This window comes from Pteronotus mesoamericanus, unplaced genomic scaffold, assembly GCF_021234165.1.
Source record: "Pteronotus mesoamericanus isolate MK-2021 breed Mesoamerican mustached bat unplaced genomic scaffold, CSHL_Meso_final contig_246, whole genome shotgun sequence".
Lineage (NCBI taxonomy): Eukaryota > Metazoa > Chordata > Mammalia > Chiroptera > Mormoopidae > Pteronotus > Pteronotus mesoamericanus.
Genome location: NW_026555104.1, coordinates 10355112 through 10381196, shown reverse-complemented (window position 1 = coordinate 10381196; position 26085 = coordinate 10355112). Strand labels below are relative to the sequence as shown.

General features: G+C 55.7%; 1 protein-coding gene across 1 annotated transcript; it reads right to left on the bottom strand.

Moving 5' to 3' along the window:
- Positions 1-1788: 1788 nt before the first annotated feature.
- On the bottom strand, positions 1789-14825 carry FOXN1 (forkhead box N1). The gene is made up of 8 exons (XM_054572946.1): positions 14655-14825; positions 13801-14256; positions 11356-11466; positions 9463-9593; positions 8089-8185; positions 4360-4567; positions 3687-4178; positions 1789-2105 (listed from the first exon to the last, which is right to left on the bottom strand). Exons 1-8 carry the CDS (start codon positions 14775-14777, stop codon positions 1789-1791), a joined length of 1935 nt encoding a protein of 644 aa, XP_054428921.1. The 5' UTR covers positions 14778-14825.
- Positions 14826-26085: the final 11260 nt, after the last annotated feature.

Sequence of the window (26085 nt, the reverse complement as noted above, 5' to 3'; positions counted from 1 at the left end):
AAGGGTTGCTTTTGGCTCCTAAGTCTTCCCTATGCCTGTTCAGGCCGAGTGCGGGGCTGCCTCTCAGGCTGCCCTTTGGTGGTAGCAGCCTGCCTGGAGGTGGCACCTGGGAGGTGAGTCTGAAGTGGGACCGAGTAGGCCCCTGACCCTCCAGAGACCATTTTCCAGGGCCAGCAGTGCATAGCCCCAGGCCGTGCTCTATTCATGTCACCTGTGGAACCCAGAGCCCCAACCAGGGAAAGATCAGGAGTGGGAAGGCACAGCCTGGACAGGGAAGCGACCCCTTCTTGTGTGAGGAGATGAGGGTTGCTAGGAGGGAGGGGGTGAACCTCAGTTGGAAAGGGTGTCGGGAAAGCATCCTCTCTCTTCCTCTGGGCAGGGCAGCTGCTTCTTCGCATCCCTTTGGAAGTTCTCCCGGAAAGAGAGTCTGCCCACCTTCCCCCTCATCCTCTCAGGCAGCTCAGGAAATCCTCCCAGATGCTTCACAGTCCTGGGTGAGGGTGGGATGAAGTCACAGGCCCAGGACATCTATAGTCAGTGCGGCCTGACTTTTCCCCTCCGGGAGGAGAGGGCCAGAAAGGAAGGCTCGGTAGCTGACACCAAAAGGCACTTGCTTTATTGTTCCAGGGCAGGGGACAATGGCAGGCCACTGACGGATTTGCTGTGCCTTGTCTGAGAGGTTCCTGTTGTCCCCAGGCCCAGGGTAGGCTGAGGCTCCCACTTGGTGGGGGTTGGGCTTTCAGGTGGGGCATGGCAGAAAACTGGGCCACAATCCCTAGCTCCAAGGGCATCCAGGTGTGCCAAGCAGTCAAAGAGAGGGGACATGGGTGTCTCCCTGCCAGCCTGTGCCAGGCTTCCCTTCCCTGAATGCCCAGGCTGCCTCAGATGGTTGGAAGTAATTAGTAAGCTGGGGCCTAAACTACATGAACTTCTTATAGAGAAGGAGTGAGACTGTAGTGACTTGGAGGGACCCTTCCTACACCCAGGGCTGGGAGAAGAGGACACTTTCAAGTTTCCAAGGGCAGGGGCTTTTCCAAACACTTTGTGTTGGAATTGGGCTCAGTTTGGTCCTGGGGTGGACGTGGTCCCTCCTGTGTGTCACGCTGGGGCTCGGCAGAGCATATGCTGCGGATGGGTAGAGCCTGGCAGAAACAGTGCTGCCACGCCCCCTGGGGAGTCTCCAGGCAACTTGAGGAGAGGCTCCGTATCTCCTCCGCCGCTGTGGGCTGCTGGAATGAAAACGGGAGAATAAATACAGGGACTTCTGGGAAAGATCATGTCTGGAGGGGGCCAGGCCTGAAGAGAATGTGGACATCAAAATAGTGTTCAGAGTGGTCTTGGACCTGGCATGGGGGCTCTGAGCTTTCGGTAACCAGAGCCCTCAGCTCTCAGCTGCCACAGAAGTGAAGTCAGGCTCTGTGGTATAGTTCTGATTCCTCTGGATATAAGGTATGTGGGTGTATGTGTGCATAAGTGTGTGTGCACATGCGCACACGTGCATGAAGGCTTGAGTGTGGAGGAGTGAGAGCGTGTTTTCTTCGTGCCCAGACACTTGTTCTCCAGGGGCTCCGAGAGAGGAGCTGGCCCACCAGGCAGCAGAAATGTGTGAGGGGCAGCATCCTGGGTGGTGTCTTCTTCACCCCCAGGTGCCAGCTAACAAACAAGTTGGCTTAGTGGCATAGGGGTCTGGGAGAGTTTTCCTTCTTTGACCTTTAAGGTGAGCCCGATGTGGGCGGTCAGCTGGGACTTCCAGGCCAGGAAAAGGCTGGAGCTGCTGCTGCGCGTGGCTCATGCTAGGGCCATGGGCTTGGAGCTGGGGCTGAGGTACACAGAGGGGCCAGCAGGGGCCGTGGGGGGCGTGGGCTCCAGCTCCATGAAGGCCGAGTAGAGGGTGGTGAGGTGCAGGTCACCCAGTGCTCCTGGGCCCCCGCCTGGTGATGCTAAGTCACCTGCCCCACTGCCGGTCTCTCCCAGACAGGGCCCAGGGGGGAAGCAGTGGGGTGGTGGCGGAGGGGGCGGCATTGCCGATGATGTCGGGGATGAGGTCACCAGTACCAAGGGGTCGAGGGCCAAGCTGTCATCCTTCAGCTGTTCCCACAGGTTTCCTAGTTGGGGGAGAGAACAGGCGTCACTGGGAGGCACCCAAGGGACCCTGCCTGCCCTCCACCCTGTGACTCTCACGTGCTAGATAGAGCAGGGTTTGGGTAACATTTGCTGGGAAACAGACCCTGGCACTAGCAGTGTGACCCCGGGCAGTCGCCTAACCTCTCTGATTCCTCTTCCCATGTATGTCCTCAAAGCCATAGCCCAGATGACCCCGTGGCTCTCTTTTGGGGTGGGGGGTGGGGAGGGTTGGGGGTTTAAAAGCTGCCGATTGAAAGTGCTGATGCAGACGCTGTGCACTCCAGGGTTGGCCGGGGGAGGGAGCCCCCGGAACTCTTCACCCTGGCTGCTCTCAGGCTCCCAGGGGAGACGGTCTGCAGCCCAGACCACAGATCTTGCTATGAGGCACTGCTGGGCCCGATGAGATGGCTGGGCTTGGCTCCCTGGGCCTCCTTACTTCAGGGCAAGGGCTGGGAGCAGAGCCAGCAAGCACGCCTTACTCGAGGAGAAAATAGAGCTGCCGCCCGATCCCCCTCATTATACCCTGTGACCTGCATGGCGGCCCCAGACCCGGAGATCGCCCTGGGCATGGGGGCTGCAGGGTCTGGTGGAAGGAGGCTGGACTCGATACTGAAATTGGCTGCTTGGGTTCCAATCCTAACCCTTGCTCTTTCTAGCTAAGTAACCTTGAGAAAGTTACTTAACCTCTGTGCTTCTGTGAAACGTGTGTACGAGTTCCTCCTGTCCTACAGGCCCATATGAGGGAGCACGTGTAAAGCGACTAGCATGCTGCGTGATAGTGGGGTCAGGTGATGGTTCATGGCAGCCCACGTGTGTACAGCTTCCTCTGAGGCTGTTGAGCCCTGCTTCCCGCTTCTGGACGGGGATGGGGATCTCGCTTCCAATCAGACTGGGAGCTCTCGAGGGTCTGCTGCCTCCACCTGCTTGTGGATGTTTCCATCTCAGCATACACAGGCGGCTGAAGGCCGGGTTCAGCACTGTCCTCCAAGCCTCCTGTGGCCAGAACTAGGGCCTGGGGTGCAGTGGCGTTCAGATGGAAATGGATGGGCCTGGCCACGTGCAGAGGTGGAGCAGACAGGATGGAGCGGAATGGACGGAACCTTTCCCCAGACTCCCACCCCCAGCTGTCTCTAGGACCTGTCTAGTTGTGAGGCCTCACATTCTTCCTCAGAACCAGACAGGGCCTGGAGGGGGAAGATCTCTTTCCTTTTTCTTCATTAAAAGATTAACTCAGAAAACACAATTGCTTCTGGGAATGTTAGGACCATCAGTCGCTCACGACCAAGTCCGGAATGAAATGCCAGGCCCTTTCCAGCCTACCCAGACCTGAGAGTGGTTTGATGATGGGGTCACTGGGAACATGTTCAGGGGCACTAGGAGGAGGCCACGGGCATTCCTCTGTGCCCCGTGACACCTCCTGCCTGCTCCAGCCTTCTCTGCTTCAGTTGACTGGAATCCTGGCAGCCACAGGCTGCAGCCTGGAGACTTCGGGGGGATGGGCCACACGGCCAGGGATACTTGTCCGATTTTGTCCCCCCTCCCCTTTCCCACTCCCAGCTCACCCTGGAAGTCAAAGTCGGTGAGCGAGGGATTGATGGCATCCAGGTCAGTGCCAAGGTCTCCGTCTGGCAGCAGGCTGTCATGGATGGTCCTGGCTGGGGAAGGCTCAGCCAGCAGCTTGGTGCCGTGGCTGGGTGGGGTGTGGGCAGGCAGAGGCGAGTCCTGAGGGGTGCCTGGCTGGGCGCGCAGCTCTAGGTGCCCATCTGGCTGCGGGTACAATGGCTGGGGAGGTCCAGGAGGAGCCAGGCCCGGTGAGAGATGTGAGTATGTCTGCCCATAGCAGGAGGGCGCATGCCCCCCAAGTAGGTCCTGCAGGGGGTTCTTGCCAGGAATGGGGCCTGGAGCTGGGTGGATTGAGTGCAGTGGCTGGGAGAGCCCAACTGGAGGTGCCAGAGGCTGGACAGGGCCTGAGCCTGCCAGCCCAGGGGGTGGGCAGCCCAGCAGTGGGGTACCCAGCTTCTCCCTCTTGTCTCCAATGAGGCTGTCCAGCTCTTCTGAAAAAGCCCAAGAGAGAGGGACACCATGAGACTTTGCTTTCCCCACAAACCCTCCCCAGCCTTAGAACTGCACTCAGGCCCTTTCCTGACTCATCCATTCTCCTTTTTCAGTTTTCTTCTCTCTCTTTTTGACTCATGGGAACCCTGGGTCGAGCCTTGCACAGCCTGTCAGCCTCACCTGGCTTGGCCATGCTCTTGCGCACAGCGATCGGGTCTTTCCTCTTCCACTTCTGCAGCTCCTCCTGCATCTTGTCGATCTTGGCTGGATTGAGGGCCCACAGGCAGCCCTTGCGAGAGGAACTTCCTGATTTGTTCTCCACCTTCTCGAAGCACTTGTTGAGAGAGAGGTTATGGCGGACGGAATTCTTCCAGCCATCGGGCGCCGTCTGCCGGAGCAGAGCAAGAAGAGAAATCAGTCCGGGATCGGGCAGCCAGAGCTGGCTCTGGGTCTGGGCTCCGGAAACACTCCACTCTGTGCGCAGAACGGGTCACCCACTCTGGGGCACGTCCGCCTCAGCACCCAGCCCATGCTCCGTACGCTTCAGCGGTGGGGGAGGGGTTGGCGGGAACTTGACCACAAGTTATTTTCACCTGCCTTCGTCCTAAGCCATCCCTGGCTGACCATGAGGATGGTCAAGGTGACTCATACTGGGAGGGCTGGTGGGTGCTACAGAAGCCTAGGCTTCTCCCGCACCTGGAATCGGACAGCTCCGTGTGGGTCTGGAGCCTGTGCTTGGAGCCCTTTGTGGAAAGGGAACTCACTGCTCTGAGGTCTCTGGTGCCAACTTTGGAGAGGGAATGAGGGTGAAGCTATGGAATGTTCCCCTGGGTCAGCCTCATCCCCACAGGGGCAAATGTGGCAGAAAAGGAAGATGGGTGAGGTTGGTGAATATTTGGGTATAGGCACTGTGGCACATAAATTGGTATGTTTATCTGAGTTTTGGTGTGTGCGTGTGTAAGTGTGTGTGTGGGTGAGTGTGTGAGAGAGAGGGAGGCTGTGGATGAGCAGGCACATGTCCCTAAGTGTTCTCGCTGGGGTGAGCTTGTCTCCGGGGTATGAGTCTGTAAATTCCCGAGTGTGAGGATGTGTGTCCCTGAAGATGAGTGTGTGTGAGAAAGTCTCTCTGGTGTGTGTGGGTACCCATGATTGTATGCATACGGGGGTGGGAGCGTTCATTCACATGACTGTGCCCGAGGGGTGTGCCCTAGTGGGGAGGCCAGCCCTCAGGCTGGGGGTGCTCGTGCCAACAGAATAAACACCCATTAGGAGGCCTGGTCATGCCACCAGTGCAGTAATTGTGCCCAGGGAGGGTTGTAAAAACCATTAGGCTGACTCAGTGGGGTGAGAGGCGGTAGCAGGGGTGCCAGCAGGCACCCACGGTCCTTCCACCTCCAGCTCTGTTCCAGGCTCCATGACAGTCCTGCGCCCAGCGGGGTGACTGTGGATAGAGTTCCTGCTTCAGCCGGTGGGGCCCCTTGGCCCTCAGCCCCTGGCCCCTCTCCCTGTCAGCTCAGTTTCTGCTTAATGAGGGGCGGCCACTCCCGCCTCCCAGCTCCCTCGCCCCAGGGAGCAGCCGGGCTGAATCACGCCCCGCAGAGCAGGGCCCTGATGCCGGTGTCGCTGCAAGTTGCTGGCAGGAGCTGCCAGAGTCTTTCCTAAGAGCAGCTGGCCTGGGGCAGGGGCTGGCGGAGATGACCCTCAAGGCTCCCAGGGTCACAATGAAGAATTCTCGAGCCACCAGACCAGCCAGGGAGGGATTCGCCTTCAACTCCCATGACAGTCCCTACTAGGAATCAAGGCTGTATAGCCTGATGGGCAGAGTTAATGGGCACTGGGCCCTTTTATAGCCCCATAAATCTGTGAATTTGGATGCCAGGGCAGCTCCCGCCCCAGCCGCTTCCTGTTTGGAGGAAGGATGGTCAGCACTAGCAATTATGTCCAGCGGCTGGACATGTCCCCAGTCCCACAGCCCTGACTCACGGGACTGCAGGACTCCCACCTCAGCTCCCTCGGGCACGAGTGCTGCCCACCCCAGGGTCCACTCTGTCCTTGCCCAGGAAAAGCATCTTCAACTGGGGAGTGAGAGACAGAGGGACCAGGGGCTCTTTGAATTAATTCCTTAGGCGGGTCAGAGGGGAAGTGTCCGGGTGGGAAGGAATCCACATACCAACTGGTTCAACCTGACCATTTTACAGGTTGGGAAACTGAGGTTCAGAGAAGAAAGGGCCTAGCCCTAGATCACACAAGGAGGCAGTGACAGAGCCCAGACTTCAACTCTGTCCCCTAGTTAAGGGCCCTGCCCAGGTCACCCCACAGGTTGGCTTCACCATCTGGGTGAAGCCATCCTCAAAGATGCTTTCTCTCTGAAGTCAAATGTAAACTCGGGAGTGAGGGAGTGATGCAACTGCTAAGAACAACAACTAGAACCAAAAAAAAAAAAAAAAAAAAAAAAAAGCTGTTAGACCTCTTTGCTCTTCAGCCCTATAAAACAGGGATTACACAGCTCCCAGGAAAAATAATTAAGCCAGGAAGATGAGAGCAGGGAGGGGCTGGGGGCCAGGCTGGGAGTTAGCAGGGAGGAAGGCTGAGAGCAGTAGCGCAGGGCCCTTGCTGCCCTCTCTTTGGCCTGGCCCCTTAAAGTCCTATGGGACCCTCCAAAGGCTTTCGGGGTTTGGGAGAGCTTGGTTCCCTGAACTACTGGGGTATAGGGGCAGCTGGATACCGGCTTTTGTGCTTCCTGAATCCCAGAGACAACTCTCCTCCCTCCTCCTCCTCCTTCCAGAACCTCTGGTAGATGACCCTCATTTCCCATTCCTGGCCAGACCACTCTGGCCATCTTGCCCACTCCCCCTCTGATGGCAGCTCAGCAAGTACAAATTTGTTGGAATATCAACCTCAAATTATCCCCAGGCAGACCGGTTGCGAAGATGTGGGACTGGGAATCGCCCACTGGCAGGCGGAGCTGAGTTGAGTTCTGCATTACCCGGGCTTCAGCTGTCTGCCTGGGTAGCAGACGAGGTTGTAGCCACCAGGGTGCAGGCCTTAGAGGAGGCACTCCTCACAGGTTCTGGTCTCCCCTGCAGCCACCCCGGGAGGAGGGGTCTGTGCGAGAGGGTCTCGGGTTAGAAGGGAAACAGGTGCTGTGTGAAGCCAAACAGCTCCAGCCAGCAACTGGTCCCACCTGCAGAGTGACCTTAAACAGATGGATTGCTCTCTCTGATGTATTTGCCCATCTGGAGAGAAGTGCATTGGCCCTGCCTTTACGGAGGGAGTCTGGTAGAACTCCCAGAAGCCCCTTCTGTGGATCATGGGAACTAGATCCTGTATATGGGAAGGTTAGGTGAGCCAGCCAGTTCCCTGGGATACTCAGAGACCATGAAACCCACACCCCGCTTTTTGGCAGAACTGTAGCTGAGCCTGCCGCCCACAGAGGCAGATCCTAATCTCTCCCTTGAAGGCAACGGGTTCTGCGGCCCCAGCATCCATGTCGCCTTGGCTGGCCAGCTCCTACCCAAATTCCTCCAGCCCTACGGCATCCTGGGGGCAGGGGTGGGGACAGCCTCTCATTTCTTCCCCAGTTCTCTCTCCCCTCTTGGGGTAGGAAGATGCTTCCTGAAGCCTAACAGGACTGACACGTCCACCTCCCGCCAGCATAGGGCCTGACTCCTGCCTGCTATGTAACCTTGGGTGAATGGCTTGAGCTCTCTGTTCCTCGCGTGGAACTCTGTCCTTCTGAAGTGGAGACAAGGGGAAGCATGCAGGGGCAGGGGGCGAACCCTCTCCTGGTTTTCATGCTAACTCTTCTTCTACCTCCTAACTGGGTCCTCTGGCTCCAGAGAGGCCTGGCTTGCCCAGAGTGTGAGGGCAATCTGGGTGTGAGGGAGTGGGAGCGGATCTTGGGCTCACCTTGAAGTAAGGAAAGTGTTCCGTCATAAAATTGTAGATCTCGCTGACAGGAAGGCTCCCAGTTTTACTGTTCTTAAGGGCCATGAAGATGAGGATGCTGAAGGCAGAGAAAACCCTGAGAGTTTTAACTTCTGGCTGGGCCTGACCTCTCCCCCAAACCCCCTTCCCTGGCTGGAGTAGTTGAGGAGAAATAACCTGCTGCAAAATTAATGGGTGAGAGGCTCTATCAGATCGAAAGGAGATAGGATGACAAAGCATCCACTGAAGTCAGGAATTACAGATATATGAGGGTTTGTGAGATCAGAGAGACCCGGGTTGCAATCCTGGCTTAGCCACTCACTAGCTGTGTGGCCTCGGGGGAGCGCCTAAACCTCTCTGAGCCTCAGTTTCCTCAGCTTTGAAATAAAGAATGTAATAGCTACCTCAGAATTGTGAGGATTAAGGATGATGCCTAGCACATAGAAGCACTCATTAAATGAAAGCTGTCATTACCAGCCATCCCTCGGCCAACTGCATAAATGTTAAATAGTAAGGGAGGGAATTAAGGTTTCTTGAGCCTCTACAATGTGCCAGGCATATTCTCACACTTAATCTTTCTAAAGGCCTGAATATTGCTTTAAAAAAAAATAAACAGAGGCTCAGAAAGATTAAATAATTTGCCTGAGGTTTCACAGCTAGTAAATTCCAGAGCCTGGACTTGAACACAGTTCTGCTGGACTCCAAGGATTGCGTGTGCTCCCTTCTGCGCATCATCCTGCTTCCCATGAACCCCTTCTCTGTGTTCTTGGCTGATGTTTAAATTCCTTTTCCTTCTCCTGAGCTCACGGTGGCTAATGACCTGACCCCATGCGGGACCTGGCGCACAGGAAGGAAGGTTCAGATAGAAGGTCTCCCAGACGGGCCGGGCGCTGCTGGCCTGCCACTTAGAACCCTGGCCCCACAGAAGGTGCACCCGATCTGGCAGGTGCAGGATAACCGAGCCACATCTGCAGTCCTCATTCCCCACTTATTTTCAGTACAGCTTTGGGGTGGGGCTTCTCTCTGTGTCTGGGGAGGGAGGGTGGGGAAATGGGCAAGCATCCCTCTTAAACTCTCGGTCCCAGGCCCTGGGGTCCAGAAGACTAGAACTTAGCAGGCTTACTTACCACAGGGCACCAGATCTGCCGAGCTGAGCCACAGACGTGGCTCCCAGGCTTAGGTGAGAGGTCCCAGGTGATCTAGTCTATCCCCCTGTCCCCATGAAAAAAGTCCCTCCTCCAACGTGCTCTGGAAGCCCACTGGCTATAACCCCCCATTACCCGTATAGCATGCCTCAGTTTACGCAGGGGTCCTCTCACCCCTCTTTGTTCCACCCAGTAGTGCTGGGAGACATACCTGTAGGAGTAGATGGGTTTGGGGAAGAGAGGCTGGTGCCCATCGGTGCTGGCCTGGGGTGCAATCCGCTGGTACGGATAGTGGGGGGAGCCCAGGTAGGGTACAGGGTAGCTGCCGCCACCTGGTGAGTACTGTAGAGGTCAAAGGGGGCAGAGTGGTTGCCATGGTAACCAGCCTTTCCCAAGGACAGGTCCCCATCCCCCAGAGAGGGAACTGGGGCTAGATCCTTCTCTCCCCAGTCCTAGGCTCCACCACTCATGGTCACGGGTTCCAACGGCAGAGCTATCTGAGGGGGCTGGCCAAGGGTGTGGATATCTGAGTGCCCGTGGGGAGATCCATGTTCTAGGACCAGGGAACTCAGAGGTCTCAAAGCTCCCTTTCTCTAGCTCTTTCCTCTCAGGCCCTCTGGGTACTTGGGTTGCCATGGTGATAAGATAGCAGTCTGGCTGGGCTAGAAGTGCCAAGGATAGTCCCGGCTTCTGCACCCTTCTGGACAGGTGCTCCGGGCCTCCCTTGCATCTCCTGGAGCTTCTGGGCCGGAAGTGGGATGTCCAGTCCGGGCATTTGCTGGGCACTGCCACCTTTTACGAGTTTCAGTGGCTCTTTGAACGGGCCGGTCATGGTGGTGGGCAGGTGGGGGTGGGACGTGGTTTTACAGCAAAGGGAGTGGCTGTGGTGCCAGGGACGGTGTTTTATGGGGGCGAGAAGGGGAGGGAGACTCTGACTCCCCCATCTACTCCAAGCTGATGTGCTTTTTCCAGGTCACCCGAGAGGCACTTAGTGCCTGAGTCACCCTCTCTGCAGGCTCCATAAAGCCCTGGGTGCGGCCATCTTGTTGGAGGATGGGGTGCGGAATGCAGAGGGCATCAAAGCAGGGCTGGGCATGGAGAGGGCATTTAAGGTCTGGTAGCCCCTTAGCCCTGCTGTGGCTCAGTCCGTGATGGGCCAGGCTGCCTCAGACACATCCCCTACTCTGGGTCAGACTGTGAGCCTCAGGATAGCTTTGGCCGTTCCAGCTGGGCCCCTCATGGGATGACCCCTCATGTGTCTCCTCTGCTTCCCTCCATCTCTTTCCTTCTTCCCACAAAGCAAGCCGTCTGACTCCCTCCCCCCCTGCCACGTGCCTGCCTCCCTGGCTGGGCCAAGATCAGGGCCAATGCCAAAGGCTGGGAGTAGAACCTGCTCCACAGGCAGGGCCTGTCTCAGTGCCAGGCTGCAGGTGGATGGAGCCGGGCGCTGGGCAGCCACTTGCTCTGTCTTGCCCGGTGACTCCTGGGAGTAGCTTAGCTGCTCTGGGACTCATTTCTTTATTTCTCTTTTCAAAAACCTCCATACCATGCCAGTGTGGGCTAATTACTTGGTATATCTAGGAGGAGCTGATGCTGGGCAGTGAGGTGGGGAAGGGAGAAAGGACCAAAGACGATGGGGACTGGGATCCTCCAGTGGGAAGTTCCCATAACCTTATGCCTAGTCCCACCCTGTCTGGGCTAAACGGAAGTTTGAGGACACATAGCAAGACAGTGGTTGACCCAGACGGCAGTCTATTGTTTCCTGCCCTGTTCAGCCTTGTGTGTCACCCCACATACTCCTTTTCTCTCTGCCTCGTCTTTGTCTGGTTCTTTCCTCCCTCCTTTTCGGGTTCACATCTGGGCCCTGCCCCAATCTCAGCCCCATTCTCTTTTCTGCAACCTCTCAGGTCCTGCCTGGGTCTCAGAAAAGCCCCACCCAACCCTAGAGAAGGGCACTCGCTTTCCTCCCCACGAACTGCTGTCCGCCACCCCAGTTGGCCTAAGGGTTAGTGCTCTGCTGCCCTTACCTGCCCACCCAGGTGTATATATACCCTCATAACATCCTGAGTCTCGGGGGAAGTGTCCCCACTTGCCCCAGACCCACCTGATGGAAGGGAGGTTGGGAGGGGCAGTACATGTGCTGCAAGGGGGGCTGGAAACAGTACATGCCAGGAACACTCTCCAGAGCTGGAGGCTTGACCTTGACTTCTGACCCCTGCTGGAAGAAAAAGCAGAGATGACCGGGCTAGGCCTTATTTTCCCTCCTTCCCGTTTTGTGTCTTAAACTTTTCACAGAAACAACCCTTGCTCTGGCTCCCCCAAAGCTTGTTCCTGGAGAACAGAGAAGGACAGGGATTTTTCTGAGGGAACTAAGCAAGTTGGGGCTGGAAATGACAGTGTTCCCTACCTCCCACCTCACTGCAGGTGCAAGACTGAGGCTGGGCAGTGCAGACAAAGGGGGGCGGCTCGTCAGGGGTTCCACTGAGGCTGGGGTAGGGCCAGGGATCTCCCTGGAGTGGGTGCAGTGTCTGGCCCACTCACCGAGCTGAGCCCAGGGCCTGCTTGCTGGTTCAGAGCCCTTAACCTCTCAGAATAGGTCCGCAAAGGACACTACAGAAAAGGCCACAGTTCCAGAATTCCCACTACAGGGTCATGGTAAAGGGACCACAGGAAGTAGCCAGACAAGTTGGTCCAGCTGGGTCCCCCAGGCCCTGCCACTTCCTCTTTTGCCAAAGCCCAAGGAAGCTCCAGCAGGCTCCCTGGAGGGGGCTAGTGAGTCCTCTCTCTGCTCTGTTCCTCCCACTGTCCTCTACTCAGAGCCTTTGCTCCCTACTCCAGGGAGTCTGCCCCGTTGCTGGTCTGCATGAGCCTATGGCACTCTCTCAGACTGGCACAGGCCTGCCAGTGGTGGTGGCCAGACTCTGGCGTCCCATGAATTGTGAGTCCCACACAGAGCCCTCAGGGCGTACACAGAGCTCCATCCTGAGTAGGGCCAAGGAAGGTAGGGCACAGCTAGGTTGGAAGGTGAACAAGTCCTGGAGGAGGTGGACCACTCTTCCTGGGGTTATAAAGGTGCTTGGGAACCAGGATCTGGGCCCTGAGGGTCAAATCCGCTGTGAACTCTTTCTGGGTGTGCCCTGGGGTTGCCGATGCATAGATAGCCATAATCATAGAATCTCAGGCCTGGAAGGGCCAAGAGCACTGTGTCTAACCCCCTCATTTGGCAGATGATGGGGCTGAGCCCATGAAGGAGAAATGATGTGCTCAGGTCAGCTGGAGAGTCAACCAGCTAGCTGTGGGGCCCCAGGCCCTGGCTTTTCTCCACTGTGCCAGGGGTAAGGGCGTGGGCTCAAGTCTCAGCCTCACCTCTTACAGGCCAAGGGAAAAGTCACTTGGCCTCTATGGAGCCTCAGTTTACCCATCTGCAAAATGGAGACCATGGAAACTCTTCAGAGGGTTGTCTTGAGGATTAAATGGGGCACTTGAAAGATATCACCTGGCAGAATGACCAGGGACTGGCACTGAGCGGACATTGGATGGCGGGCAGCATCTGATATGGTGGTGCCCTCACTGTGACCTGCTGTCATGTTCAATAGCCTGAGGAGAAGCCATCAGAGGGCCCCAGAACCAGAACAAGGTCCTGTCTTGGCCACTCCTGGTAGGTGCCCAACCCCTGTCTCTATCTTCCAAGCCTGGGAAAGAGGCTTTTGCTGGGCGTGGCTGGCGGATGCCATGGGAGCCTATTTGAAAGCAAGAGGGGAGGAGCGTTGGTGGGCATCTAGCAGGCATAGTCTAGGCTGGGCCCACTCCGTGCCCTCCACCTCAGGGACCTCCACAGCTGGGGAACAGGGAGCAAAATTCTTTTTAGCTTTCCTCTTCCTAAGGCAACAAGCCTATGAGGTAGACACTGTGACATACTTTTTGAATGAGGCTCAGAGAGCTTAAGTGACTTGCCTAAGGTCACACAGCTTGCGGACGCGGCTGTGGAAAGACATGTTGACCTTCCAAAGTGTCAAGATATTTCTATGAATAGATCCAGGCCCCACTCTGGGCAAAGAATGGGGCTTTGAGAAGACTTAAGCCCTCTCTCAACTCTGCCTGCTGATACTAAGAGGGGAATGTGGTGTTCTGTGGCTCCTCCCTCAATCCTTTCCCTTGGCCTCTGGAATGTGTTTTCCTTCTCACATTTGCATATGGGCGGATAGGTCTGGCTGGGGATTCTGACACTTAAACAAACAGAAGTCACACACTGGAATCCTGACTCAGGAGCCACTGGGAAGTTGCCAGCTTCCTTAGCCTGACCAGCCTACCCGATCTTGTCCCGTCCATGCCGGACCAGGCCAGCATCCCTTCCCCAGCTGACATGGGGGCCCAGAATCAAGACAAGAGACCTCAAGCCTCTGAGCTTGCTGCTTCCCTGATACACACTGAACCTGAGTGGAAAGGGCTGGAAAGGGAAGGCGGGGAGTTTGATCTCAGAGGACTCATCTGGCCTGCTAGCTGCTGGCACAGAGGGTCAGTGGGACGCCCATTGACGACTGGTACTTACCAGGATTTGAGGGCTGTGCTCCTGGCTGGAGTAGGGGAGCCCATTGCACCAGGCCTCTGCTGAGAAGCCAGGCAGGAAGGCCTCGGCCTCCCCCACATCCACGGGGATCTCTTCGTAGGCCTCCAGCGCCCCCGGGGTCTTAAAGGAGTGTCCATCGAGGGCCAGGGCAGTCTGGGCCTCAGGGAAGATGTCCTCCTGGAAATGCCGCTTGTATGGGTGAAAAGGCACGTGGCTGCCCTTGAGGAAGCGCCCGGGGCTGCTTGCTGGGCCCTCTTCAAAGCTGAAGCTGGGGTACTTGTCTGAGGGGGAGAGCCGGAAAGGGCCTGGGCCTGGGCCAGCTGGGCAGTGGACTTGCTCGGGGCCTGGTGATGCGATGCTGGGGCTGTGGGGGGGCAGTGAGGGGGCCCTCTCCGGAGGGCCGTCAGGCACGAATGACGAGCAGCTGAAGCCGGCATGCTTTTGGGTGGAGAGAGGGTAGAGACCTGTGAGTGGAAGCTGGACGAGGATCCTACCCTGTACTAGGGTAAAGGGGTCTGGGGCTGAGCTCTGGGGAGCCCCCAAATGACGGAGGAGACCTAGCCTGCCCTTGGGAAACCCAATCTGATGAATGTACACTGCCCTTAAATTGGGGTGGACATATGTCCTTGCCCTGGGAAAGCCCCAGACTGAAGGTATAAACTCATCTGAATACTTCTGGATCTTGGAGTCACTGGGTACTTGTTTAAGTACAAGCGGGTGGAAGGGACAAGACAGACCCCAGGGATGTCCTTCAAGGGTAGGGGTGACTATTGACCTGTTTCCCAAGCAGTCCTCAGGCCCTGGCCTCAGCCCAGGCCCAGGTGCCAGGTACTTACGCTCTGTGGGGCAGGAGAGCCTGGGAGGCCCGGGGCCTGCATGAGGTCCCCTTGGGGCTCGCCCTCCAGTCTGGTGGGGCCCGGCAGCGTGACGTCAGACTGTGGCGGAAGTAGCGACACCATCACCCAGTCCTGGCCTCGAAGAAAGCCGGCTGCGGTGAGAATGAGAACCAGAATCCAGGGGTGGCCAATCCCAAGTCCACCACCTCCACTCCCACCCAGTCCTTGGGCTGGCACCCTGACTCCAGCCAGCCATCTTGATAAGAAAGAGAGAGCAAGACAGACAGACAGACAGAGAAACAGGGAGAAACATCAGAAGCAGATAAGCAACATGAGAGATAGCACAAGAAAGCTGCACGGAAAGAGAAGACTGGTGAGGAAAGAACAAAATGAACCAGATAGGAGCCTCCTCCGCGCCCCGGGGACGGGGGCTTGGCTGCTCTAGACCCTGCAGGTGCAGGATAGTGAACTGGTGGTTCCCAGTGAGACCCTGCCTCAGGTGCCTTGTGCTCTGCCTCCTGTATCCACAACGAAGGGCTGGGCTAAGTGACTGTGGCAAACAGTCTCTGTGCAGTGGCTGAGCAAGTGGGTGGTCCTGAGAGGAAGGGGAGCCGAAGAAGGAAGGAAGTGGGCCAGGCCCAGGCCTGGGGTGGGAGTGACCCTCATACTGCAGGTGACCGCCCCTCAGCAGAGGCCTGGCCCGCGGTGCTCCCCTCGGGCCCCTTGGCCTGGCTGGCATGACCGGTGTGCAACTGGGGATTTGAGGGGGTCTGACTGCTGGTGGCTCCGGGAACCTGGCCGGGCACACGGGACGCCGCCACCAGTCTGCTGAGGAATGTCTGGCACGTGCTGTTTTCTCCTATGGCCTCCAGATTTTGTGCAGGCCATGCCCATTCGGAGCTGCTCTTTCGCCATTCAAAAAACGAGGGGCTAGACTACCTGAGGGCTCTTTCTGTTCAAACCTTCTAGAATTGTGGGAGTACACTGTCCCCAGCACAGCTGTGCGGTTGAGCACTCGCTGCGGCCTTGCCTTGCGAGCTGCGCCGGCGAAACTCTCTGAGCCTCAGCATCATCATTGTCAACCTGGGGAGGGAGCCAGGGCCTCCCTCGTGGGCATGCTCTATCAATAAAATCATGCACACAGAGCAGCCTGGGGTCTAGTGCGTAGTAAGTGCTCAATAAACTCCAGTTCTTATTATTAATACCCTTATTAGTATGGCCCTTACAATCATTATTGTACTCAGATCTTTTCCCTCTCCACCTGCAGAGGGCAGTTTCTCTCGAATATACCCCTCTTTACCTGAATGATCTCTGATACAGGCTACTGTTTACTGAACGGCTGATCTGGGCTGGCCACTATGTAAATGATTTGGAGGATTTTCTCATTGGTTTATTAGAACACCAGAGAGGGAGGTACATTATTAATCCCACTTTTCTGATGAGGAAACTGAGGCCCAGAGGGGTTACACGACTTGCCCAAGTCACGGAGCTAATCCTCAATGGAGGCAGGATTTGAACCCAAGTCTGTCTGACTCTGGAGGCTGCACTCGTCTTACAGTTTCTTCATTTGGCAGGGGTCAGAGTAGGGGTGAGGTAAGCTGGGGTGGGCGCAGGCAACAAGAAAAGCATGAGGTTCGCACTTATTCCTCCTACCCAAGACCCACTCCAGCAGAGCAGGGTAGCTGTGCCTTTCCCGAGCTGTGCTCCCCCAAGAGCTCTGGGAAGGGGGATGGCCTGGGTGACTCCAGGGTGCCCAGCCCGGGGTTAGCTCATCTTTGCTCAGTAAACTACATATCTCCTTCATTTGACAGGGAGTTAATAGGGACAAGGCATTTGCCCCGAGTCCCTCAGGGGATCAGTGGTGGAGGGGGCTGATAGCTAGGGTGGGGGGGGGGGCTTGGTGGGAGGCTCTCCCGCCCCTTCAAGAGTCTCCACCGCCCCTTCTCCATGTCCAGGCGCCCGCTCACTCGGCAATGCTAAATGTGGCGTGACCGGGGAAGCGCCGAGCTGGCCGTAACCGGACACCGACATGGAGCAGGCACGGGGCCCCAGGTGCAGGGCAGCCCATCTCTGGCTCCGCATGACCGCCTGGTCTGGCCCCCGCCCCCTGGACAGCTCTTGGACGGCTGGGGCCTGCCCGTCACACCTGGCCCTGGCCCCGAGTTTCCAGAGGCAAGGTGGGGGCTGGGGGAGCTCTTCCTCCCACAGGTCTCAGGCTTTGTAACCTGGGAGCAGTGGTTGGCCCCCCTCTTCAGAGGCAGAATAAATGTGGTTAAGAGCAAGGATTTAGGATTTCAGCTGACTTGGGTTTGATTCCCAGCTGTGTCGCCTCCTGGCTCGGTGATTTTGAACGTACTGTGTAATTCGCTGTATCTTTCTTTGCTCTTCTGATAAACGGGGATTGTGAGCCCACTTCAAGCCGCTGTCAAGGAGATTAAGTGAGATTATGTGTACAAAGTGCCCCACACATAGAAAATGCTTAAGAACACATGTCACACATCTGACTTCATTGGCCAAATGTGGCTGTGTCTCTGACCCCAGACTCTATTTTCCCTGATGGTCTTTCATACCCTGGCTTGGCCCAACTTCCCCTGCCCCCCACCTCCTCCAAGCCCCCAGGAGCAGCGTCAGAGCCGGGGAAGCTATGCAGAGGGCAGGGGCCCAGCCTCCGGACCTGCATGGAGGGTGAGAAGTCCCTGCATAGCCCTGTGCAGGGCTTCCTCTGGGAAGGTTTTGTAATAGTGACTCCTGATTGGGTGACCACGGCACCCCTTGGTGGCCTCAGCCAGAGCTCCATTTTGCACATGAGGAAAGAAGGCCCAGGGAAGAGGATGAGTGACTTAGATCACATAAGTCCCAGAAAGAGGGGGTCCTCCACCAACTGCATTCCAGAGGACCCTCCTGCCTCAGGAGTGGGCTGAGAGGCTCTGATTGGTGTACATAGGGAGTCCTGTCCACCCTAGGGAAGGGCTTACTGTGGGGAGAGGGACGAGGCTGCCTTGGCTCCTGACCCCAACCTGGAGTGGTCGGTAGAGCTCCTGAAGTTGGATGATCTAGTTCAGAAGCTCTAAATCAGGACTGGATTTGAATCCTAGTAACTGTGGGACTTTGGGTGGACAAGTTTCTTAACTTCCTTGCCTAGGCCTCAGTTTCCTCATTTGTAAAATAGGGCTAATAATATGTACCTCTCTGGAGGGTTAGATGAAATATTGCTTGTAAATAGCTTAATGCGTAGTATGTGCTCAATAAATGATAGCTATTATTAATAATTAACAGTGGGACAGAGTTAATTTAAAGTATGAGTTCTAGGTGTGGGGGCAGACAGAGGAAATGCCTCTTTCTGCCCCCTACCTGCATCTCCCTGACAGCCTCCTCCCGCATTTGCAGACTAAATAAACTTCCCTCGTCTTGATTCTCTGGCCTCAGAGATCATTTCAGCCATTCCCCTGTGGTGGAATAGCTGTAGAAACTCACAGGGGCGCTGGCTGGTGTGGCTCAATGGATTGAGCGCCAGCCTGAGAACTGAATGGCCTCTGGTTCAATTCCCAGTCAGGGCACATGCCTGGGTTGCAGGCCAGGTCCCCAGTTGGGCGCATGCCAGAGGCAACTGATCAGTGTAGCTCTTGCACATTGATGTTTCTCTCTCTCTCTTTCTCCCTTCTCCTCTCTCTAAAAGTAAATAAATAAAATCTTTAAGAAACTCAGTGGGATTAGAGTAAGAAGGAGGGAGTGACTGCTGCTTTGGATCCCTCAGGAGGTTTTCTGATGGCCCGGGGCTGGCATCTGGCATTCAGAAGGAATCCTCTACTGACAGTTCACCTTTATACTACCTGCTTCAGTTTCAGGAAGCACGAGGGAGGTGGGTGTGCAAATACCAGCAAACCAATGCAGGAGATCCAGTCAGCTCTCCTCCTTTCTCAGATCCCAGGAGCTACCCTGAGTGACGTTGAGTATGGGCACCCAAAACCCACAATCTCTTCCCACTCTCTGGGGTGGAGCTAGGCCAGGGTTCTCCATGTGCCCTGGGGTCCCTTCAACTGTGAGGATGATCATCATCACAACTCTACATCTGTAAAGCACTCTGCAGTTCACAAAGCACTTTGTATTTACCAGCTCATTTCATCTGCCCTTTGCCCCAGAGAGGAGCAGGCAGTGGTGTGTTTGGAGCTGGCAGTCCCAGGCTTGGGAGAGCCAACTGTGTCCATCTCTTCCCAACTCCATGTTCAGTGAAATCAGCCCAAATTGGCCTTGGTGGGGGTATTTTCACACAGAAATTAGCAAATACTACAAATTATAAATTGGAGCCTGTTTTTTTGGAGAGCTGTTTGGTGAACATTTATCAGCACACTAAGTAAGGTCATTCACCCCATTTTTCAGGGAAGAAAACAGCAGCCCAGAGAGAACTGACAAGCCCAGGGCCACAGAGATAAAAGGGAAAACCACATCTACTGGTTCTTAGGCCTCAAGAGCCCTGACCACATCCCCAAACACACGCTCCATGGGTACAACCCTGGCAAAAACACTAGCTGAATACCATTTCAGAATCTGGGCATTCTGTCCACCCCTCTGCTCTCTGAACTTCTTCCATGATCTCTGGGGAGGTGGTGGAAGAAGCAGACTTGTTCTTTCCTGGAGTCAGAGGGAAGAAAGAAAAGGCCCTCTAACCTGAGTAGGGAGCACGATAGGTAAGACATTCCCCCAGAAGCATGACATCAGGATCAACGGTGACCCTTATTGAAGCCCTGCGTTGTGCCGGTGTCACAGCCAGCCAGACCTGTGTCGCCTCTACCCAGCACATCCCCACCTCTCGAAGACCGTTTCCCTAGCGTGTCTGGACTCAGGCAAAAAGGACCATTTTGGGGTCGGAGCTGGGGACACCTGGTTTGCTGGTTGTGTGACCTTGGGCAAGTTACTTCCCCTTTCTGTACTCAGTTCTCTTATAAGTAAAATGAGGCACTGGAATTATTTGAATCTAAAGATGCTGAGGCTGGTCTGGTGGAAGTGTCTGTGGTCCACCGGACTGCGTCTGGGTTCTCACCCAGCTCTGCCTTCAGGAAGGGCCTCCCTGAGGAAATCCTCAAGGGGACCAGGAACAGCTGGGTAAGTTATTATTCCTCAGAAGGGAGGTGCTGTATTATCATCCTCATTTTACAGATGAGAACACTGAGGCTCAGAGAGGTTACCCAGTCTTGCCCAAGTTCACTCAGCTCGTAAGCTATGCTCCCCAGGATTCAGACACAGGCTTCAAAGCCAGTGTGCTTAACCACGACACCACACGGCCTCACCTCAGGAACACCCCAGCTTTCTTGCTCGCATCCAAAAGCCAGAGTGGCAGGTGGGGGGCAAGGTTGGAGGTTTCCTTGGAAGGGTCTGTCCTTGTATCCCCTGTGGGCAGCTGAGTCACAGGGGACACTGAGAACCCTCACTGGGCCCTCCACATTCCCTCCCACCTGGGCTGCATCTTACCTGTGGTGCCTCCTACCCGCCCTTTATGAGTGAGGTGGAGACAGCGCAGTTCCGCCTTAATGGTTTCTGTTGCTGGCTGCGGCAGCATGTTTTACGAGGGGTGGGGCCCGTGCCCAGTGCTGCCTGTGGCCCCACCCGGGGCTCCGCCCGCCTGGCTGCTGGGAGGAGCAGCTCGGTAATTACCTGGGGGGTGGGGGGTGGCAGGGAAGGGCCTGAAGGCCCTCCTCTCCTGAGGCTTGGGCACCCCAGGATACCGGGAATCTGAGGGTGCCAAGGAGAGTGTTTCTAGCTCCTCTACTCTCACCAAGATTGGGGTTCCTGAGGCCAAAATCTGACCCCTATGGCTCTTGATCCTGCCTGGGTTTCAGGTTATGGGTCAGCGGCCCATGCCTTGAGATCTGATGAAAGTGCTTTGAGAAGCAACTACAGACAGACAGATAGACAAGAGTGAAGGGCAGAAGAACAAAAGATGAACAACTTTATCCTCTATGACACTTTCCTTAAATCTGAGCCGCTGACACCTGTACCTAGTCATTCCCATCCCCCCCAAAATCAGGGCTCTTTCGGAGCCACTTCAGTCATTCCCCTGCCTGGGGAAGTAGGCGGGTCCTAGAGCCTGCTCAGTATGCCCATGCTGAAAAATCTCTTGAGCCACCTTGTGCCCGGAGCTGACTAGAAGTCCTTCCAGATATCTAACTTTAATCTCCCTTCTAACCTTAGTCCTCCTGCCTTATCTTTCCTGCCATTCACCATGGGACCCTCCAGCGGCTAGTAAATGGCAACAGACGCATCCCTCTTGCAGGGTGGGTCCCAGTCTTGCTGGGGATGCCCGACTCCAACAGTTTCTTGTTCTCCCACTCTTCTCCACCTAGCACCCCTTCCTTTCCACCATTCCTGACCTCCTGGCAGCTTCCCATCTCTCCAGCCCGTCCCCAGCTCCTGCCACCCAGCCTTGGTACCGATGGAGCTGGATCCAAGCACTCACAGTGGGCTCTGGGCCATGGCCACCATCACGGCTTCAGGGAGTCATCAGGCCAGCAACACCCCAGGAGCCTCCATCGAGGTATAAATACTCCCACATGCCTGGACCAGCCCCCTGCCTGAGGGCTGGGGCGGGGCTGCTTCCCCAGGCCTGGCAGGCAGGTCACATGCCCCATAAATGCCACAGGACCACAGGCCCTACCCAGCACCACTGGGGAGGCCAACTGGGGCCTGACTGCTCTGGATGGATGGACAATGATGGACTGGTGGCCGGGTGGGTGGACTGGTGGGTGAATGAAATGAAAGGATGGATAGATGGAATAGGCAGATCAATGGATGGACAGATTGATGGATGGACAAATGACTGGATGGAATGGTAGACACATAGGTAGATGGACAGACAGATGGGTGAGCAAATAGGACATCGATGGGAGTCCTTGACCTGTTTGTGGATGCTTATTTGGTAGAAGGGAAGGAGGGATGCTCGGTTTCAAGGAAACAAGGAAATGCTAACCCTCAAAGCTCCCATCCATCCTTTTCTGAGACATACCTGCCAGGACCCCTTCTCTCTGCTATGACCTCCTAGTCTAAGGGATTGGCTCTACTGGGTCCCCCTACTCCTTAGACGCCTCTTTCCAGAGACCTCCCACCTAAACCCCCCTACCCCCGGGGATCTGTTGCTCTTGGCTGTCATTCACGGTCTGCCTTTTCCTCCCTCCTGCCTACTCTGGAGTCCAGGCTGTGCCGCTGTGAGCCCACGTTCAGATCTTGCTCCCAGAAGCAAGGTGCACTCGCACTCTAAGGTTAGCAGGGAAAGGGGAGGCAAACTTCTCAATTCCAAGAACATGAAACTCTTAGACGGGCAACTTAGGGAGAAGATGCCCCCAACCTTTCCACCTTCCCCAGGGATTTTTAAAGTCGTGACCGAGTCTGGTGGTGACAACAGGCCTGGCAAGGAAGTTGTAGGTAGCCAAAATGACCTAAAACCATTGGGGGCCTGACCGGATAGCTGGGCTCCTGGGGGGTGGGGACTTTTTGCCTGATTAATCCTCCCCGGGGTGGTCTGCATAACACAGGGGTCTGAGGCCTCACACACTGATTTCCAGAGAAGAAAGTTTTTTCTTACCCTTAGTCTGCCCAACTGTGAAATGGACCAAAGAATGGATGGTGAGATAGAGAGTGACTGAAGGAACAAGAGGATTTTCCACAGATTATGAAACATTGTCTTCATCCTTGACAACAAGAATTCAGCCACACCTGCTGAAGGGGGTGATGGAATGGGATGGGGAATGAGAGGAAGTCCCGTGACTCTGAGTATCCATTAGCTGTGCTGTCCTGTGGTCCAGAAGTCCCTCCCCGCTATGAAGGCACTCAGGGCTGAGCCTGGTGGTCCCGCCCCCAACTTCCTGCGGGCTGCCCTGGTGACTGGCTGCAGAACTGATGGGCTGCGCGGGTGATTGGCAGCTGAGGATTTGAACTGTGGGCCCAGCGGGGCAGAGGGAACCTTGTTTCACCTCCTACCCTAGCTTGGCACTTATCCTCACGGGCTTCCCCTCCACCCCAGGGGCCCTCACAGGGAGTCCTCCTGACCAAGGACCTCCAGAAACATCCTCTCCCAGCTCTACCGAAACAGCCACAGGAGCGAACCTCATTTGCTCCTTTAGAAAATGGGATCTTCATCTTCACCCCTACATACCTCACCTGGCTATCCTGGGGACTGAATGGGAACCAGAATGTCAAAATGCTCTGAGGAAGATAAACCGACACCATCTTGTGTGGTGCTCCTGCCTCCTCCCTTGCGGTCCCAGGCCCATGGGACTGCAGGAGAGTAACGGAGGCTGAGATATTTTCTCCTTCAGCCATTTGCCCTTCCCAGGGCGCTCCCCATGGGGGTGGTCAGGAACGTTCACATCCAGCTCCGCCCCTCTCCTCATGCCCACCTCAATACCTTAGTAGGGGCCTGAGATAGCACAGGATCCTACCATTCTTGGGGCCACAGGTCTCGTACTCTATACCTATCATTATCAGAAGGACTGCTCATTATTACCCATCTATTTTTAAGGATATTAATTCTGCCACCACTACTAATAATATAGATCTAGCACAAAACAAACAAGTACTGGCCAAACCCCTCCCCCATGCCATCTGAGCACGAGTTAACACATATACAAGGCAGGCAGCAAGCAAACTGCCTGGACTTACAAACTTTGAAGTGAGAAGAGTGCTGGAAGCACCCCCCCCACCCAAGCCCCTCTCTATCTGACAGATGGGGAAACGGAGGCCCCACCAGAGGAAGGGACTATTCTCTGCCATTCAAGCACCTGTACACTGGCCTTTCCTCCAGGCACCTGGGCTGGGTGAAGCTGTCTCTGAGCACTTAATCATTTCCTTGCCCATCGTGGGGGAAGGATGTAAAGTGGCAGGTTCTGCGGGTGTTTCCCTGAGCCCATCCAGCTCCTGGGCTCCAGGCCCCACCTTTCTTTCTTGGCCACCCCCAGGGCCTCTTGGGCGTGACATTGTCATCCCAAAGAACTTTTTCTCCAACACCCTTCCCACCTCTGGCAGATTGGACATGCTATAGGAAGGTACAAACAGGCTGAGCCTCCTCCCCAAAGCCGCATACTCTGTAAGGCCCAATGTGGGCTCCCCTCTCCCCCAGGAAGGGGCTGGGAACACCTCTGGCAGTGAACTCTTCTGTGCTAAGTACAGAGTCTGGTAATTGGGTTTCCTGATCACAGTGGGGGGAAGTGTGTGTGTGTGAGAGTGTGTGTGTGTGTGTGTGTGTCCTTGTGTGCATAGCCTATGTCTTCCAAGGCTCACGAGCGGGCATAGTCTGGGACATGGTTGTGAAATTTACAAGTGTAGGTGGGATCTCCAACTGTCTCCTGGTGATCCGGTTCCATAGGCACACCCCACTCTGTGTGTGTGTGTGTGTGTGTGTGTGTGTGTGTGTGTTAGTGCCCAGGACAGCTATATTTTGTCAGAGCAGTAGTTTCAGTGTAGGGGAGCAGGGCTTGAAGCTGACAGACCATGTGTCCTCTAATGAGCAGGAGGTGGAGGGTTAGTTCAGGCCTCCCAGTGGGCTCTCTGGGACATCCTTGGGGATCCTGAGGGGTGCCTACACCCTGGCACTTGCAGAGTAGTCATGGGAGCATGGGTTCCTTTTTCTCTGTGACTCACGGCTCGTTCTCTCGTCAAGTTCCCTGAGAGATCACGATTCAGCTAATTCTCTCCCCAGCCCCATTAATCTGGGCTGACTAAGCAAGAGCCAGAGGCGGGGTAGAGACCCAGGGATGCTCACGATGGCAGTGATTCTTAAACAACCTGGCAGGCCTTCCTGCTTCAGCTTCTGTCCACCTCCCTGCCTTGGGACTGGCCATGCCAAATTGGATTGATTACACTCCAAGCCTCCTAAGCAAGGTTGCCACTGCCTCTTTTTGGGGCCCTCTTAAGCATGTCTCTCCATTTCCCCCTTCTACCTGCCACACACCTGCAGTGTAGAGAGATCCATCTGGACATCAGACTTCAACTTGTCTTGTTGTACCCGAATTCATTCTAATTGTCCAGCATCTCACCTATGAGGTCCAGACAGGTTCAGGAAGCTGAGGGCTTCTCCAGGGATGATCCTATCCCATCTCTTTTGCCCTAGCTGCCTGGCTCTGGGCTTGTCTTGAACACTGCGAGAATGTGTAGCACAGACCAGGGCCTGGCGGGGGCACGGATGAGGGCTCTTGGACCCCAAGAGGGATCTCTGATGTATGGAAAGGTCCGTCCTGGGGAGGGGGAGGTGGTGTGGAATGGGGATACGGTGTTAGGGATGCAGATGGAGGTAGGGCTACGGAGGTGAGGTGGAAAGAGAAGTGAGAGATGGGGTTGTGGAGATGGAGGTGAAATTAGGGATGGGGAGTTGGATAGAACGAGGGCTGGGCTGCGGTAGGAGATGGGAATGGGGATAGGGTTGGGTTGTGAAAGGAGATAGGGATGCAGTGGAGGGGTTAGGGATGGGGTGGGGGTTGATTTTGGGGATGAGCAGAGAGATGGAGGAAGGGACAAAGGGTGGGAATGGGTCAATTGGAAAGACCAAAATTATTCAGGGACCTCTGACTGATGCTTCTGAGATGCACTCTGCTGGAGGTCACCTTGTCATTCCCCTGCTCCTGGGCACGTTGCCAGCCCAACCACACCCATCCCAGATCAATGGTTGCTTCTCTACTCAGGAAACCACCTCCTGTGGTCATATAGTCCAGCTGAACTCAATTTAAGATGCTGAAAAGTCTTTCTGAAGACTAATGTCAGCCTCTCCTGCCGCAGAAGCCAGTCCCGGATTGTTGAACTCCCACCTGCAGGCTTCAGCCGGGATGTGGGCCGTGGCTGCGAAGGAAAGAGAGGAGGGCATGCCTGCAGGACCTCTGTCCCCTGGATCCCTCTATTATGGGGGGACAAGGGGAGGCAGGCAGAAGTGGCTCCTAAAAGCCCTCCTCATTAGATTATGGAGATGAAGAAACTAATAGAGGGGCAATGGGCATAGGGCCTTTTTTCTGTCCTTTCTTGTACACAAGCTCCAGGAAATTTCATTGTGACTTGGTAATAGTCTCTGGCTCTGTGCTTGAGCCCTGCGCAGGCAGTGTGGGTTCTCCTGATCCATGAAACTCAAGCTGGAAGGAGGGAGGTTAGACATCAGGAAGGACTTCCTGGCTTGGGAGGATAGAGAACCCACGGGAAGTGGTGCTGTGTTGCCTTCTTAGAGAGCAGAGGGGACTCTCCATGGGGGCGAAAGGAGGAGATACATGACAGCTCCCCAGAAGGCACGTGTTACTAGTGGACTTTCCCTTTGTCTTTAACTGTATCAAGCATTCTCCCCTCTCACAGGAATGATGAAAGCTGATGGTTGGGGGCCATGTGGGGTCAGTGTGTGGATGAGACATAGATGGGGAACGGGGGGGATCCCAACCCCCCCTCCCCTAATTTTTCTCTTGCCTTCTCA

Bases quoted from the DNA above. Each gene is read 5' to 3' on its own strand.
- FOXN1 (XM_054572946.1), bottom strand. From the start codon at position 14,777: ATGGTGTCGCTACTTCCGCCACAGTCTGACGTCACGCTGCCGGGCCCC. The intron at 9,594-11,355 runs GTGGGTCTGGGG...TGACCTCTACAG, and splicing joins CCCAACCTCCCTTCCATCAG to TACTCACCAGGTGGCGGCAG. The intron at 2,106-3,686 runs GTGAGCTGGGAG...TCCCCCAACTAG, and splicing joins CACCGACTTTGACTTCCAGG to GAAACCTGTGGGAACAGCTG.